Source organism: Xyrauchen texanus, chromosome 3 (genome assembly GCF_025860055.1).
Source record: "Xyrauchen texanus isolate HMW12.3.18 chromosome 3, RBS_HiC_50CHRs, whole genome shotgun sequence".
In the NCBI taxonomy this organism is placed as follows: domain Eukaryota; kingdom Metazoa; phylum Chordata; class Actinopteri; order Cypriniformes; family Catostomidae; genus Xyrauchen; species Xyrauchen texanus.
Window position 1 is genome coordinate 60,628,897 of NC_068278.1, and position 17,500 is coordinate 60,646,396.

The 17,500-nt window shown below is 37.7% G+C and overlaps 1 protein-coding gene across 2 annotated transcripts in view; it reads left to right on the forward strand.

The window, feature by feature from the left end:
* The window catches only part of trabd2a (TraB domain containing 2A), an 83,450-nt gene that overhangs the window by 34,201 nt on the left and 31,749 nt on the right, over positions 1 to 17,500 (forward strand). For both annotated transcript variants that reach the window (XM_052100803.1, XM_052100811.1), the window contains exons 3-4: positions 5,911 to 6,057; positions 13,322 to 13,496. In XM_052100803.1, the coding sequence (XP_051956763.1) occupies positions 5,911 to 6,057; positions 13,322 to 13,496 (322 nt within the window). The remainder of the gene's footprint in view (positions 1 to 5,910; positions 6,058 to 13,321; positions 13,497 to 17,500) is intronic.

A 17,500-nucleotide genomic window follows, 5' to 3' on the forward strand; every position in this document is an offset into this window, starting at 1 on the left:
ACAGACAGATAGATAGATAGACAGATAGATAGTTAGACAGACAGATAGATAGACAGATAGACAGACAGACAGATAGATAGATAGATAGTTAGACAGACAGACAGACAGACAGACAGACAGATAGATAGATAGATAGATAGATAGATAGACAGACAGACAGATAGATAGATAGATAGATAGATAGACAGACAGACAGAGGAGACAGACAGACAGACAGATAGTTAGACAGACAGATAGATAGATAGACAGACAGACAGAGAGACAGACAGACAGACAGACAGATAGATAGTTAGACAGACAGATAGTTAGACAGACAGATAGTTAGACAGACAGACAGACAGACAGACAGACAGACAGACAGACAGACAGACAGATAGATAGATAGATAGATAGACAGACAGATAGATAGATAGATAGATAGATAGACAGACAGAGACAGAGAGAGAGACAGACAGACAGACAGATAGTTAGACAGACAGATAGATAGATAGACAGACAGACAGAGAGACAGACAGACAGACAGATAGATAGTTAGACAGACAGATAGTTAGACAGACAGATAGTTAGACAGACAGACAGACAGACAGACAGACAGATAGATAGATAGATAGATAGATAGATAGATAGATAGATAGATAGATAGATAGATAGATAGATAGATAGATAGACAGACAGAGAGACAGTCAGAGAGTCAGAGAGACAGACAGACAGATAGACAGATAGATAGATAGATAGATAGATAGATAGATAGATAGATAGATAGATAGATAGATAGATAGATAGATAGACAGTCAGAGAGTCAGAGAGACAGACAGACAGACAGATAGACAGATAGATAGATAGATAGATAGATAGATAGATAGATAGATAGATAGATAGACAGACAGAGAGACAGTCAGAGTCAGAGAGACAGACAGATAGACAGATAGATAGATAGATAGATAGATAGATAGATAGATAGATAGATAGATAGACAGACAGAGAGACAGTCAGAGAGTCAGAGAGACAGACAGATAGAGTGTATTAAAATGTAAATAGCTGTTTCTTCTGGTTTCTGTTTAGTCTTCCAGTTTTAGTTTGAGTTTGCAATGGAGTCCTCATGAGTTTGATCAGTGTTGTTTTATTTGAAGCTGTACGTCAGTAACATACAGCACTTATATATACTGTCGCAGGCCAGCGTGGGAGAATTTGAGCACTTCTCTGTGTACATTCACAAATACTGCAGAACGAGTGAATGTAACAGGCTGATGATGATGTCACTGGCATGCAGTATGTTTGTGTTGTTAACTGCTGGAAAACAGCAGACGGATGATGTCATGAGAAATGAGGTTAATGCCTTTTAACAGCCGTCCATTAGCACGTGACTGTGAAGACTGTCCATCACTGCTGACAGACAGTCATCACAGAATGATGTCTGGAGCTCTGCTGAGGAACATCTGCTTGAAGATCTCAAGAGATTACCTTTAACCTTTCACTTCCATCTTCAACCATAGGAACGGTGATAATCTATAGGTTAAGATGTTAAAACACTTTCTTTTGTCTCAGTGTAATGTTCAGAGAAACTGTCAGTAATCAGTTTGTAGTTTGACTTGAAGAGTGTAAACACTGATCATTTCAAACGTCAAACTTTCAAGAATCATATTTTACCACATGAGGCCCAAAGTATAAGGGTCATAAGTAAAAACATCAAACTGATCAAATATTCATGTGACATATGTTTTTGGAAATCTCTCAAAGAGTAAAATACAACCAGACTATGTGTTTTACTCACAGACACAAATATAGCGAGTAACAGCTAAATATATGTCTTTCACAATTATGATAGTGTTGCTTATATGCTGCATTTTCAGCTTATAACTTCACGATAATAAATATCACATATGATTATTTAGAGTCTGTGATTATCTTTCAATCGAGTGCACATCGAGAGACTGACATTTTTGCCCATTCCTCCTTGCAAAACAGCTCGAGCTCAGTGAGGTTGGATGGAGAGCGTTTGTGAACAGCAGTTTTCAGTTCTTCCCACAGATTCTCGATTGGATTCAGGTCTGGACTTTGACTGGGCCATTCTAACACCTGGATATGTTTATTTGTGAACCATTCCATTGTAGATCTTGCTTTATGTTTTGGATCATTGTCTTGTTGGAAGACAAATCTCCGTCCCAGTCTCAGGTCTTTTGCAGACTCCATCAGGTTTTCTTCCAGAATGGTCCTGTATTTGGCTCCATCCATCTTCCCATCAATTTGAACCATCTTCCCTGTCCCTGCTGAAGAAAAGCAGGCCCAAACCATGATGCTGCCACCCCCATGTTTGACAGTGGGGATGGTGTGTTCAGGGTGATGAGCTGTGTTGCTTTTACGCCAAACATAACGTTTTGCATTGTTGCCAAAAAGTTCGATTTTGGTTTCATCTGACCAGAGCACCTTCTTCCACATGTTCGGTGTGTCTCCCAGGTGGCTTGTGGCAAACTTTAAACGACACTTTTTATGGATATCTTTAAGAAATGGCTTTCTTCTTGCCACTCTTCCATAAAGGCCAGATTTGTGCAGTATCACGACTGATTGTTGTCCTATGGACAGGGTCTCCCACCTCAGCTGTAGATCTCTGCAGTTCATCCAGAGTGATCATGGGCCTCTCGGCTGCATCTCTGATCAGTCTTCTCCTTGTATGAGCTGAAAGTTTAGAGGGACGGCCGGGTCTTGGTAGATTTGCAGTGGTCTGATACTCCTTCCATTTCAATATTATCGCTTGCACAGTGCTCCTTGGGATGTTTAAAGCTTGGGAAATCTTTCTGTATCCAAATCCGGCTTTAAACTTCTCGACAACAGTATCTCGGACCTGCCTGGTGTGTTCCTTGTTCTTCGTGATGCTCTCTGTGCTTTAAGCGGACCTCTGAGACTATCACAGAGCAGGTGCATTTATCACGGAGACTTGATTACACACAGGTGGATTCTATTTATCATCATTAGTCATTTAGGTCAACATTGGATCATTCATAGATCCTCACTGAACTTCTGGAGAGGTTTGCTGCACTGAAAGTAAAGGGGCTGAATAATTTTGCACGCCCAATTTTTCAGTTTTTATTTGTTAAAAAGTTTGAAATATCCAATAAATTTCGTTCCACTTCATGATTGTGTCCCACATGTTGTTGATTCTTCACACAAAATTACAGTTTTAAATCTTTATGTTTGAAGCCTGAAATGTGGCAAAAGGTCGAAAAGTTCAAGGGGACCGAATACTTTCGCAAGGCACTGTACATATGACCACCAGGAGATGGCGCCAAATACACGACACAGATTCAATGATGACTCAAATGACACAGAATGAAACTCATTCTGTGAAATCTCATGACTAAAATCATGTGTGCATGCTACATTTTAAAGCTTAGAATCTGGACTTTACAATTTACATTTTTTTATCCCCCTTTCTCCCCAATTTGGAATGCCCAATTCCCAAGTCCTCGTGGTGGCGCGGTTACTCTCCTGAATCCGGGTGACGGAGGGCAGTCTCTGCATCTGAGACCGTCAATCGGCGCATCTGATCACGTGACTCGTTGTGCATGACACCGCGGATACTCACAGCATGTGGAGACTCATGCTACTCTCCACGATCCACACACATCTCACCACACGCCCCATTGAGAGAACCACTAATCACCACCACGAGGAGGTTACCCCATGTGACTCTACCCTCCTAGCAACCGGGACAATTTGGTTGCTAAGGAGACCTGACTGGAGTCACTCAGCACGCCCTGGATTCAAACTCACGACTCCAGGTGTGATAGTCAGCGTCAATACTCGCTGAGATACCCAGACCCCTGATCCTTCCAGTTCTTAAATACAATTTTTAATTTGCTGACAAATAAGAACTTTTACATTCTCATCATTTGCAAATTTGTTACCACAACAATTATAGTCAGACATGACATCACTTTAGAGCAGAAATGAAAAGCGTTCATTTTGACACTGTTTATGATTAATAGAAATATTAGAGACTTTTATCATTGTAGCACAACACACGTTTGATGTTGCCGTGTGAAATGTAGTGAAGTAACTCAAAGTCAACGAAATATTTATACTTGAGTAAAGTACCTAAAGTACCTGTTCACCTCTGGTAACCACCGTAGCATTGAAGGTACCTATTTTCCTAGAATTGGCAAAAGCATTGATTGATAGGGAATTCATAAAATTGTAATTTTTAGACATTGATTTTATTTTTCCAGCTCTATCAGCCAGTGGATCACCGTCTGCACTCTCATTGGTTGTAGCTCATTTGCATAAAGTCGAACTCTGCCGAACTGTTGCACAACCACAAGTCACTGTCACTCATCTCCCCCAAAATTGTCAGCTGAAACTGAAATTGAAAGACTTTAGGTGACTTCATTGCTGCTGTTCGCTGTACGTGTGAACACCCCTTAACAGAGTATTCCTGCCGTGTTTTCTCTCCGTCTCATAACGAGTCATTTCCATCACAAAGCAGAATGATTGACTTTCATAGAGCTGCAGTGCTTTGATCTGAACTCACTCTGGATTGTGTGCATTCTTTGGGTCAGCGCTCACATTCACTCTCACACACAGACACAACAGACCGTATATCACAGGAAGAAAGAATTCGTTCAGCTCTGTCTTTCTTCCTTCTCACTTCTTTCTTCTCTCCCCTCTCTTCTGTGCTGTAATTTAAGGGGCTGAAAGGCTGTTTTTTGTGCTGTTGAAGATGCTTCGGCCGGGAGCAGATGGAGAAGCGAGAGGGTTTTTGTATTGGAGAGTTTGTGGGCGAGCAGGGTGGCGATAGGCTAATTTAAGCAGCATAAAGCCGATGCGCTTTCAAATGCAGAGCAGCGGCTTTGATGCACGCGGGATGAAAGCGAAGGGCACAGAGGAGCCGACCAGGGGCTCTTTGTCCCGCATGAGAAGGCATCTGCTGGGCTTTGCCCTCCTCTCCCGGACGAGCCCCCAAAACAATGCCGGACGGGGCCAGAGAGTGTCATCAGCGCTCATGAAAAGAGCCTGACGCATGGATGAGTGTGTGTGTGTGTGTGTGTGTGTGTGTGTGTGTGACAGAACTCTTAAACTCTTTTGCAGCTCTGCAATCTCACAGGTGGAGGAAACTTGATTGATTTTCCTGTTGGGAACAAATAAGCTTGTTGTTTGGATGAGGAGCTGTGTGTGAGTGTGTGTGTGTGTGTGTGTGTGTGTGTGTGTGTGTGTGTGTGTGTGTGTGTGTGTGTGTGTGTGTGAACAGCAGAATTTCATGGTGGGCTGCTGAAACAGAAGCAACAGAAGCTCTTGAAGCTGAACTAATTGAGGGAAATGCTGCACAAAGTCTTTGATCTGTGAGACATTCATTCATGCTGCCGTTTGTGTTTCAATCAGACCTTCGTTCTGGAATGTAAGAGGGAAATGAAGCACTTCAGTTTCAGACAAATCATGTGTTGTTGAGGAGAGGTGTGCTGTTACTTTACTAACTGATCACGCTTACCATTTTCAAATGAAAAAACTAAAAAACATAGACTTATCATCCAGTCAGATCTAGAGTGCAGAATATTATTAAAACTTGAGGTCGCATGACTCTATTGACTCAACTAACCAAAACATCCTAGAAATCCCCAGAACACTCTGGCATTGTGGGAGTGAGTTTTGCTTAGGTTTTTCTTGATCATTTAAAAAATATACATACAGTTTTGTATCAAAATATTTTAAATTCTCCTTTAAATCAGTTGTGTAACAAGATCTATTGCTTATGTTTATTTCATTCATTTGCATAAAACCGGTGTTTTTGGTGTAAATTAGGTACATTTATGATAAAGTCCTTGATAGTGATTGGCATCAAACTGTGAATTAAAAACACTATGCAGAATGCCCGTAATACAGCTTGTCAGAATAAACACATAGTGTTTCTGTATTTTTCAGGTGATTTTTGCTCTGAATCAAACTCTACTGCAGCAGGAAAGTCTCCGGGCTGGAAGTTTACAGGTGCCGTACACCACAGAAGATCTCATTAAGCACTACAACTGTGGAGATCTGAACTCCATCATCTTCAACCACGACACCTCACAGGTACTGAACCAATATCTATAGAGCTTCATCATCTCTATCACACTGTCACGATGAGATACCGTCTGAAACAAAGACAACCTCAACTTTCCTTTTAAGAGTGAAAGAACATGACAATATTCCATAATTTGACACGTAGCTCTTCATCTGTCAATGTGTTTTCCAGGAGAATAACGAGTAATTTTTTCCAGTTATCATTTCTGGTGTAGTAATGTTTCCAGTAGAATGTTTTTTTCCAGTAAAGTTTATCTAGTACAGTATTTTTACTGTAGAGACATATTATTCCAGTTAGATTTCCAGCAGAGTAATGTTTCAGTAGAGTAATGTTTTCAGTAGAGTAATGTTTCAGCAGAGTAATGTTTCAGCAGAGTAATGTTTCAGTGGAGTAATGTTTCAGTAGAGTAATGCTAGAGTAATGTTTCAGTGGAGTAATGTTTCAGTAGAGTAATGTTTCAGTAATGTTTCAGTAGAGTAATGTTTCAGTGGAGTAATGTTTCAGTAGAGTAATGTTTCAGTAATGTTTCAGTAGAGTAATGCTAAAGTAATGTTTCAGTGGAGTAATGTTTCAGTAGAGTAATGTTTCAGTAATGTTTCAGTAGAGTAATGCTAGAGTAATGTTTCAGTAGAGTAATGTTTCAGTAGAGTAATGTTTCAGTAATGTTTCAGTAGAGTAATGCTAGAGTAATGTTTCAGTAGAGTAATGTTTAAGTGGAGTAATCTTTCAGTAGAGTAATGTTTAAGTAGAGTAATGTTTCAGTAGAGTAATGTTTCAGTGGTGTAATGTTTCAGTAGAGTAATGTTTCAGTAATGTTTCAGTAGAGTAATGCTAAAGTAATGTTTCAGTAGAGTAATGTTTCAGTAGAGTAATGTTTCAGTAATGTTTCAGTAGAGTAATGCTAGAGTAATGTTTCAGTGGAGTAATGTTTCAGTAGAGTAATGTTTAAGTAGAGTAATGTTTCAGTAATGTTTCAGTAGAGTAATGTTTCAGTAATGTTTCAGTAGAGTAATGCTAGAGTAATGTTTCAGTAGAGTAATGTTTCAGTAGAGTAATGTTTCAGTAATGTTTCAGTAGAGTAATGCTAGAGTAATGTTTCAGTAGAGTAATGTTTAAGTGGAGTAATCTTTCAGTAGAGTAATGTTTAAGTAGAGTAATGTTTCAGTAGAGTAATGTTTCAGTGGTGTAATGTTTCAGTAGAGTAATGTTTCAGTAATGTTTCAGTAGAGTAATGTTAAAGTAATGTTTCAGTAGAGTAATGTTTCAGTAGAGTAATGTTTCAGTAATGTTTCAGTAGAGTAATGCTAGAGTAATGTTTCAGTGGAGTAATGTTTCAGTAGAGTAATGTTTCAGTAGAGTAATGTTTCAGTAATGTTTCAGTAGAGTAATGCTAGAGTAATGTTTCAGTGGAGTAATGTTTCAGTAGAGTAATGTTTAAGTGGAGTAATGTTTCAGTAGAGTAATGTTTAAGTAGAGTAATGTTTCAGTAGAGTAATGCTAGAGTAATGTTTCAGTAGAGTAATGTTTCAGTAATGTTTCAGTAGAGTAATGCTAGAGTAATGTTTCAGTGGAGTAATGTTTCAGTAGAGTAATGTTTCAGTAGAGTAATGTTTCAGTAATGTTTCAGTAGAGTAATGCTAGAGTAATGTTTCAGTGGAGTAATGTTTCAGTAGAGTAATGTTTAAGTGGAGTAATGTTTCAGTAGAGTAATGTTTAAGTAGAGTAATGTTTCAGTAGAGTAATGCTAGAGTAATGTTTCAGTAGAGTAATGTTTTAAGTAATGTTTTCAGTAGAGTAATGTTTTCAGTAATATTTCAGTATAGTAATGTTTTCAGTAATGTTTTCAGTATAGTAATGTTTTCAGTAATGTTTTCAGTACAGTAATGTTTTCAGTAATGTTTCAGTAGAGTAATGTTTTCAGTAGAGTAATGTTTTCAGTAGAGTAATGTTTCAGTAGTGTAATGTTTTCAGTAGAGTAATGTTTCAGTAGAGTAATGTTTTCAGTAGAGTAATGTTTCAGTAGAGTAATGTTTTCAGTAGAGTAATATTTCAGTAGAGTAATGTTTCAGTAGAGTAATGTTTCAGTAGAGTAATGTTTTCAGTAGAGTAATGTTTCAGTAGAGTAATGTTTTCAGTAGAGTAATGTTTCAGTAGAGTAATGTTTTTCAGTTAGAGTAATGTTTTCAGTAGAGTAATGTTTCATTAGAGTAATGTTTTCAGTAGAGTAATATTTCAGTAGATTAATGTTTTAGTGGAGTAATGTTTTCAATAATTTTTCAGTAGAGTAATGTTTTAGTGGAGTAATGTTTTCAATAATGTTTCAGTAGAGTAATGTTTTAGTAGAGTAATGTTTTCAATAATTTTTCAGTAGAGTAATGTTTTAGTGGAGTAATGTTTTCAATAATGTTTTAGTAGAGTAATGTTTCAGTAGAGTAATGTTTTCAATAATGTTTCAGTAGAGTAATGTTTCAGTAGAGTAATGTTTTCAGTAGAGTAATGTTTTCAGTAGAGTAATGTTTTTAGTAGAGTAATATTTCAGTAGAGTAATGTTTTCAGTAGAGTAATGTTTCAGTAGAGTAATGTTTTCAGTAGAGTAATATTTCAGTAGAGTAATGTTTTAGTGGAGTAATGTTTTCAATAATTTTTCAGTAGAGTAATGTTTTAGTGGAGTAATGTTTTCAATAATGTTTCAGTAGAGTAATGTTTTAGTAGAGTAATGTTTTCAATAATGTTTCAGTATAGTAATGTTTTAGTGGAGTAATGTTTTCAATAATGTTTTAGTAGAGTAATGTTTCAGTAGAGTAATGTTTTCAATAATTTTTCAGTAGAGTAATTTTTCAGTAGTGTAATGTTTCAGTAGAGTAATGTTTCAGTAGAGTAATGTTTTCAGTAGAGTAATGTTTCAGTAGAGTAATGTTTTCAGTAATGTTTCAGTAGAGTAATGTTTTCAGTAGAGTAATATTTCAGTAGAGTAATGTTTCAGTAGTGTAATGTTTCAGTAGAGTAATGTTTTCAGTAGAGTAATATTTCAGTAGAGTAATGTTTCAGTAGAGTAATGTTTCAGTAGAGTAATGTTTTCAGTAGAGTAATGTTTCAGTAGTGTAATGTTTTCAGTAGAGTAATGTTTCAGTAGAGTAATGTTTTCAGTAGAGTAATGTTTCAGTAGAGTAATGTTTTCAGTAGAGTAATGTTTCAGTAGAGTAATGTTTTCAGTAGAGTAATGTTTTCAGTAGAGTAATGTTTCATTAGAGTAATGTTTTCATTAGAGTAATGTTTTCAGTAGAGTAATGTTTTAGTGGAGTAATGTTTTCAATAATTTTTCAGTAGAGTAATGTTTTAGTGGAGTAATGTTTTCAATAATGTTTCAGTAGAGTAATGTTTTAGTAGAGTAATGTTTTCAATAATTTTTCAGTAGAGTAATGTTTTAGTGGAGTAATGTTTTCAATAATGTTTTAGTAGAGTAATGTTTCAGTAGAGTAATGTTTTCAATAATTTTTCAGTAGAGTAATTTTTCAGTGGTGTAATGTTTTCAGTAGAGTAATGTTTCAGTAGAGTAATGTTTTCAATAGAGTAATGTTTTCAGTAGAGTAATTTTTCAGTGGTGTAATGTTTTCAGTGGTGTAATGTTTCAGTAGAGTAATGTTTCAGTAGAGTAATGTTTCAGTAGAGTAATGTTTTCAGTAGAGTAATGTTTCAGTAGAGTAATGTTTTCAGTAATGTTTTCAGTAGAGTAATATTTCAGTAGAGTAATGTTTCAGTAGTGTAATGTTTCAGTAGAGTAATGTTTCAGTAGAGTAATGTTTTCAGTAGAGTAATGTTTCAGTAGAGTAATGTTTTCAGTAGAGTAATGTTTCATTAGAGTAATGTTTTCAGTAGAGTAATATTTCAGTAGAGTAATGTTTCAGTAGAGTAATGTTTTCAGTAGAGTAATTTTTTAGTAGAGTAATATTTCAGTAGAGTAATGTTTTCAGTAGAGTAATGTTTCAGTAGGGTAATGTTTTCAGTAGAGTAATATTTCAGTAGAGTAACGTTTTAGTGGAGTAATGTTTTCAATAATTTTTCAGTAGAGTAATGTTTGAGTGGAGTAATGTTTTCAATAATGTTTCAGTATAGTAATGTTTTAGTGGAGTAATGTTTTCAATAATGTTTTAGTAGAGTAATGTTTCAGTAGAGTAATGTTTTCAGTAGAGTAATGTTTCAGTAGAGTAATGTTTTCAGTAGAGTAATGTTTCAGTAGAGTAATGTTTTCAGTAGAGTAATGTTTTCAATAATTTTTCAGTAGAGTAATGTTTCAGTAGAGTAATGTTTTCAGTAGAGTAATGTTTTCAATAATTTTCAGTAGAGTAATGTTTTAGTGGAGTAATGTTTTGAGTGGAGTAATGTTTTCAATAATGTTTCAGTATAGTAATGTTTTAGTGGAGTAATGTTTTCAATAATGTTTTAGTAGAGTAATGTTTCAGTAGAGTAATGTTTTCAGTAGAGTAATGTTTCAGTAGAGTAATGTTTTCAGTAGAGTAATGTTTCAGTAGAGTAATGTTTTCAGTAGAGTAATGTTTCAGTAGAGTAATGTTTTCAGTAGAGTAATGTTTTCAATAATTTTTCAGTAGAGTAATGTTTCAGTAGAGTAATGTTTCAGTAGAGTAATGTTTTCAGTAGAGTAATGTTTCAGTAGAGTAATGTTTTCAGTAGAGTAATGTTTCAGTAGAGTAATGTTTTCAGTAGAGTAATGTTTTCAATAATTTTCAGTAGAGTAATGTTTCAGTAGAGTAATGTTTCAGTAGAGTAATGTTTTCAGTAGAGTAATGTTTCAGTAGAGTAATGTTTTCAGTAGAGTAATGTTTCAGTAGAGTAATGTTTTCAGTAGAGTAATGTTTTCAATAATTTTCAGTAGAGTAATGTTTCAGTAGAGTAATGTTTTCAGTAGAGTAATGTTTCAGTAGAGTAATGTTTTCAGTAGAGTAATGTTTTCAATAATTTTCAGTAGAGTAATGTTTCAGTAGAGTAATGTTTTCAGTAGAGTAATGTTTTCAATAATTTTTCAGTAGAGTAATATTTCAGTAGAGTAATGTTTTCAGTAGAGTAATGTTTTCAGTAGAGTAATGTTTCAGTAGAGTAATGTTTCAGTAGAGTAATGTTTTCAATAATTTTTCAGTAGAGTAATTTTTCAGTGGTGTTATGTTTTCAATAATGTTTTAGTACAGTAATGTTTCAGTAGAGTAATGTTTTCAGTAGAGTAATGTTTTCAGTAGAGTAATGTTTCAGTAGAGTAATGTTTTCAGTAGAGTAATGTTTCAGTAGAGTAATGTTTTCAGTAGAGTAATGTTTTCAATAATTTTTCAGTAGAGTAATGTTTCAGTAGAGTAATGTTTCAGTAGAGTAATGTTTTCAGTAGAGTAATGTTTCAGTAGAGTAATGTTTTCAGTAGAGTAATGTTTTCAATAATTTTTCAGTAGAGTAATGTTTCAGTAGAGTAATGTTTTCAGTAGAGTAATGTTTCAGTAGAGTAATGTTTTCAGTAGAGTAATGTTTTCAATAATTTTCAGTAGAGTAATGTTTCAGTAGGAGTAATGTTTTCAGTAGAGTAATGTTTTCAATAATTTTTCAGTAGAGTAATGTTTCAGTAGAGTAATGTTTTCAGTAGAGTAATGTTTTCAATAATTTTTCAGTAGAGTAATGTTTCAGTAGAGTAATGTTTTCAGTAGAGTAATGTTTTCAATAATTTTTCAGTAGAGTAATATTTCAGTAGAGTAATGTTTTCAGTAGAGTAATGTTTTCAGTAGAGTAATGTTTCAGTAGATTAATGTTTCAGTAGAGTAATGTTTTCAATAATTTTTCAGTAGAGTAATTTTTCAGTGGTGTTATGTTTTCAATAATGTTTTAGTACAGTAATGTTTCAGTAGAGTAATGTTTTCAGTAGAGTAATGTTTCAGTAGAGTAATGTTTTCAGTAGAGTAATGTTTCAGTAGAGTAATGTTTTCAGTAGAGTAATGTTTTCAATAATTTTTCAGTAGAGTAATTTTTCAGTAGAGTAATGTTTCCAGTAGAGTAATGTTTCAGTAGAGTAATGTTTCAGTAGAGTAATGTTTTCAGTAGAGTAATGTTTCAGCAGACAACTAATATATATATATATAGACAGACAGACAGACAGACAGACAAACAGTTAGACAGACAGACAGACAGACAGACAGAGAGTCAGACAGATAGACAAACAGTTAGACAGACAAACAGACAGACAGACAGATAGTCAGACAGATAGACAGACAGACAGACAGACAAATAGATAGATAGACAGACAGACAGACAGATAGAGAGATAGATAGTCAGACAGATAGACAGACAGACAGACAGATAGACAGACAGTCAGACAGACAGACAAACAGTTAGACAGACAGACAGTCAGACAGACAGACAAACAGTTAGACAGACAGACAGACAGACAGTTAGACAGACAGATAGTCAGACAGATAGACAAACAGTTAGGCAGACAAACAGACAGACAGATAGTCAGACAGATAGACAGACAGACAGACAGATAGAGAGATAGATAGTCAGACAGATAGACAGACAGACAGACAGACAGATATTCAGACAGACAGACAGATAGACAGAGAGACAGATAGACAGACAGACAGACAGATATTTTTTTCAGTTGATGAACATTTCTTCATCCTGTGTTGATGTAATGAAGCTCTTAGCGAGCACACGTCCACAGGAAAATAACTGTTCTGTGAATATTCGGACGATGGTCTGGTCTGGAGAGAGAATATTATATGTATTTTGATCGATAATTCTGCTTATGGATGGCAATTCATCCGTGCTTCCCAGTTTTATTTTGATGTGTCCAGGGAGCACAGAGTTTATCTCTGGTGTAATTATGTTGTTTGAGTTTGTGGTCTTTAAGTTTTGAATATGGTCCCAGATATATTAAAGTCTATGGAATTGACCCCAAATGTTAAAAATCATCCCACTTTCAGTGTCATTTTGCCATGAGCCGTGGTTACATTTGGAGCTGCCAGGAGGTGGTCTACAAATTCAGAGATGTTGATTGCTGGTGCTAATGTGGGCAACCCAAGCTAACTGTTCCAGTCTCCTCTCTCAGTGTTTAAATCTATAAAAAGGCCAAAAATTAAGTAAGGAATGAAATGTAATCTTATGATGTTACTTTTTTCTCATGTTTCATCAACTTAATAATAAAAAAAAGCATTGTATATTTTGGTGTTCTTTTCTTACCTACCTTAGAACTTGCCCCAATCTTCCCAATTTCCCCTTCAGGTTCCAAACTTCAACAATGTGTCGTTGCCGCTGAGCGAGCAGGTGACGGCTCAGGAGATCGACCGCTACTTCAGACAGGAGCTCATCTACAAGCGGAACGAGAGGATGGGGCGACGAGTCAAAGCCCTGCTGGAGGAACATCCAGACAAGAGCTTCTTCTTCGCCTTCGGAGCAGGTCCGGTTCTCTCTGCGTGTTTCCTCGCTTTTAAACTTGGTTATTGTGACGTACATTCCTTCATTCTCTTTGTCAGTTTCAACGTTTGAAGGTCAGAAACGATCATATGCAATAAAATCCTTTTCGCCCAGTCCTGTCAGGTGTTATAGTGTTTACACGCTAGAGAAAGCTCAGCTGGTGCGTTGACGAATATATATCCAGCAGCCTGCAGATGTTTGACAGTTATTGAAGGAGCAAATTACTTTTAGCCCAAACGCAAACACTGCTGCTAAAAATAATACAGCGGTCATGTCCGAGAGATTAAATGAGATTATGGTCTTGCTGAGTCTGGTAGAGACTTTATTTAAAGTATGTGGAACTGAAAATGGACTTTTCCCATAATAAAAGGGGTTTGACAATGCTGAGTTTGGAACAATACTTCACAGCATTACTCTAGTGTTTGATGAAGTCACCACTTAAAAGCTGTTTAGTCTCACATGGAAATAAAGCTCGCTCTGCTCAACACTGTTTACTGGTAACGACCCCTCTGTCGCGTTCAACCAGAGGTCATGTGTAGATCAGTAGCCATGCATTCAAATAAATGATTAAAGGTACTTAGAACAAATGACTGACAGAGTTTCTTAAAGTGGAAATGAAAGTCTAACGGCACCTCAGTCGTTCTCTGAATCTCACAGATCAGTGTGGACGGCCGAGAGCTTGTAGACTTCTGAAATCCCTTATTGCACCTGGTCTGCTGAATGATGAGGAGATTATAAACATGAGGGAACTGCAGAGAGTGGATGGTTTGGGATAGAGCCCATGTGTGAAGCGCAGAGGACTGGACATTTGTGGATCATCTGCGCTCGTGTGTTATAGACTCGTGTAAAACTCTGCAGTGCTTTGACTGTAGACTTCCCCTGTGGTGGGAAATGTAAGCTTTCCTATGCAAACACACTTTCTTATTAGTGGTGTGTGCAGCGGAGGGGGGAGGGGGCCGGGTCGGAATAGAGGAGGAGAGGGAGAGAGGAGAGAGAGAAAAAGCTCACTCACCGGTTCTCTGATGTACCGGCGCGTGGTCCTTGAACACTCCTCCACACTCAGGCAGACGACAGCCGCTCCAACCCCCGGGCGAATTGGAGTCAAACCTTCGACCTCCAGCAGGCAGAACGCCCCTCTGCTTTTCTGGCAGCAAATGGGGACACTCCTCCGCCCCTGGCAGCGGCCCTACCTCTCCGGGCAGTCGGGGAGTTTCTACCCTCCTCCCCTCGCGGATGGCGGTCTCCCTCGACCCCTCCACGTCTCTGGGGACGGCAGGGCACTCCTCCGCCCCCGGCAGCGGCCCCGCGGACGGCAGCCGTTCCCCGCATCCGGGCGGTCGGGCTACTCCGTCACCCGGCAGATGGCATCAGCGCTCCCCTGGGTGGACGGCAGTGTCGAGGACTCTGCAACGGCATCCCTCCTCCTTACCGGGCTGTGTCGACCAATGTAAGGGGGTTAAGGATGGGCAAGGAGGAGGCGAGACCCAGAGTGTCAACATAAATCTTAATTTAATGCAAATTTAAATCAAAAGCACAAACACATAAACATAAACACACACATGATGATGGACATGCCCGTAATTCTCTCTCTCTCTCTCTCTCGAACCATCGTCACCGGCCGCCTTTATCCCTCGCGCTCCTCATCAGGCCGATTGGGGACCGAGCGCGCGATATTCTGACCCGGCCCCGCCCCCCTCCGCTCCACATGGTGTTTAAGTAAAGCATTACTATTATTCAGAGTTAGAGTAAGAGATTTGAACAAACCCTGAACCCACAAGCGAACACAAGAATCTCTGATTCAGTTTTGTGTTTTCAGTGGGGTTTGCTCCAAGACTCCAAGTAGTCATACGTAATATTCTATGTGTTTACAATCTTATGATAAAGTTAAAAAATAAAAAATAATAGTTGTTGTCCTAACTTTGTAAACATGTAATTCTGGTTCTGTTCACTCTACCTCACTTTAATGAGTCTCATTTATTTCCTCTAGATGGCAGAAAGCACTAGAAAAAAACTTTGTTCTCTATCAGCTTACATCACAATATACAGATGTGAACTGTAGGGGGCGCTCTAACACATTTACCACAGATGTGCTCGTCCATAGACATTCAGTCTAATGTTCAGTTCAAGCAACACCCTCATATTACATTGAATATCTCGATCTCTGAGTGGACTACAAGCTCAATATAGGTGTCATTAGAAAGCTGAGACCTCGATGACATATGCTGGACGGCTTATTTTGTTCTGTACATCAAGATATAACATTGGATTATTCATTCAAGCAGCTCACAGACAAGTAGAAAAATGGCTCATATTTTAGTGAACTTCCTAAGGTAATAAAGATATAAAGTTTGGATCTATTTGGGGCTCACAGCAGCAGTGATAAGCACATATAAGATTTTTGACTTCATTTTTGATCATATTTCACTTTGTGATTCTTTAAAAAAAAAAATTTAACTATATTGTCACATTCCTGAGAATAATACATTTAATTTGATATATGACTTCATATGAATATCTCTACCCCATTACCTCTAGGGGTGCTAATTTGCCACACAAATGTTTTTATTTGTTAGTTTATGCAACATAAATTCAGAAGTGATGGTTATATTTGAAAAGTTACAATTCTGAGCTTTCAAATTATACCTCATATTTCAAGCACCCAAAATATGGCCCAGGACGCCCAGGCAATACACTAAAGCCACCTAGAAGTCACCCCAGCAACTGCATAGCAACGCACTGAAAATCACTCAGACCACCCTAGCATGCTAAATGCAGTCAGTGGCTAACTCCGCTAGTTCAGTTAGTTGTTTTGTCTTTTAATAGCCCAACTACAACATATAAGAAAAACAACCCTATTCCTCCAGATTAGTGTGCTGATGGTGCCACAGATGGTTGCTTCGGTCGGTGCTCTCTCGTGTTTGTGTTACTTTTGTTTGTTTGTAGTATTTTTTGTCACTATTTCCCAATCCATTTCACCAGGGATGAACTGCTGAATATTCGGTAGAGCATACCTGATAAGTTGCCGGTGTTTGATTTTTCAGACATTTATTAGACATCTCAGTCGGAGGCATGGCGGTGCTCTATAATCTATCCAAAAGACGCATATGAGGGAAGCGAGCCAGCATTGTTAAGCTTTGACAAAGCAGCTTTTGGACCGAGTGTTCATCTGGCGAATATCCGCTCCCTTGCCAACAAAATGGACGAACTGCTTCTGCTCATTCAAAAAATAAGGACTTTCCTTACTCCGCTGCTCTGTGTTTCTTGGAAACCTGGCTGAATGAAGCTATCCAAGACAGTGTGTATCATCTGCCGGGCTTCCAGCTGTTCAGAGCGGATCATGTAGCGGAATCATCGGGGAAAACGAGAGGCGGTGGCACATGCGTTTACATCAATGAAAGTTGGTGTATTAATAATCTTATATACCTTGTTTTATATTCTGTTATGTTCCGTGTGTTCTAGTTTCTCCTATCACCAAAAAAAAGTTCCTTGTATATGTGAGAACACTTGGCAATAAAACACATTGTGATCCTGTTGAGTCTCAGCTCTGTGACCCCGCATGACACCTCACATACCCAGAATCACCCCACTGCGGGTTTGTTGAGCACACTGCAGACTGAAGCTGATAAGATAATGTTGTTCAGGCTTAAAACAACAAAGAATGCCTGTGTGACAATGTTAGCCATTAGCATTCCATTGTGTGTGATCATGGCTCATTAGCACAGATCTCAGGTCAGCGAGTAATGACAGGAATTCTGCTCCAGTGTTTACGTTCCTCTCAGAATTGTGTACACAAGTGACGCTAACAAACATTGTGTTTTAATCTTGTCAGCGTCAGGGTCACACCTGAAAGATCTTTATCCTGTCACATATGATTACCACACCGTTTACTGTGGTACACAACTATAGAGCTAAATTTGTATTTCCATGGTGTATTTTTAGGGCCCAAGCACTGAAAGTGCACACACAGAGTCGTCGACCAATAGGACT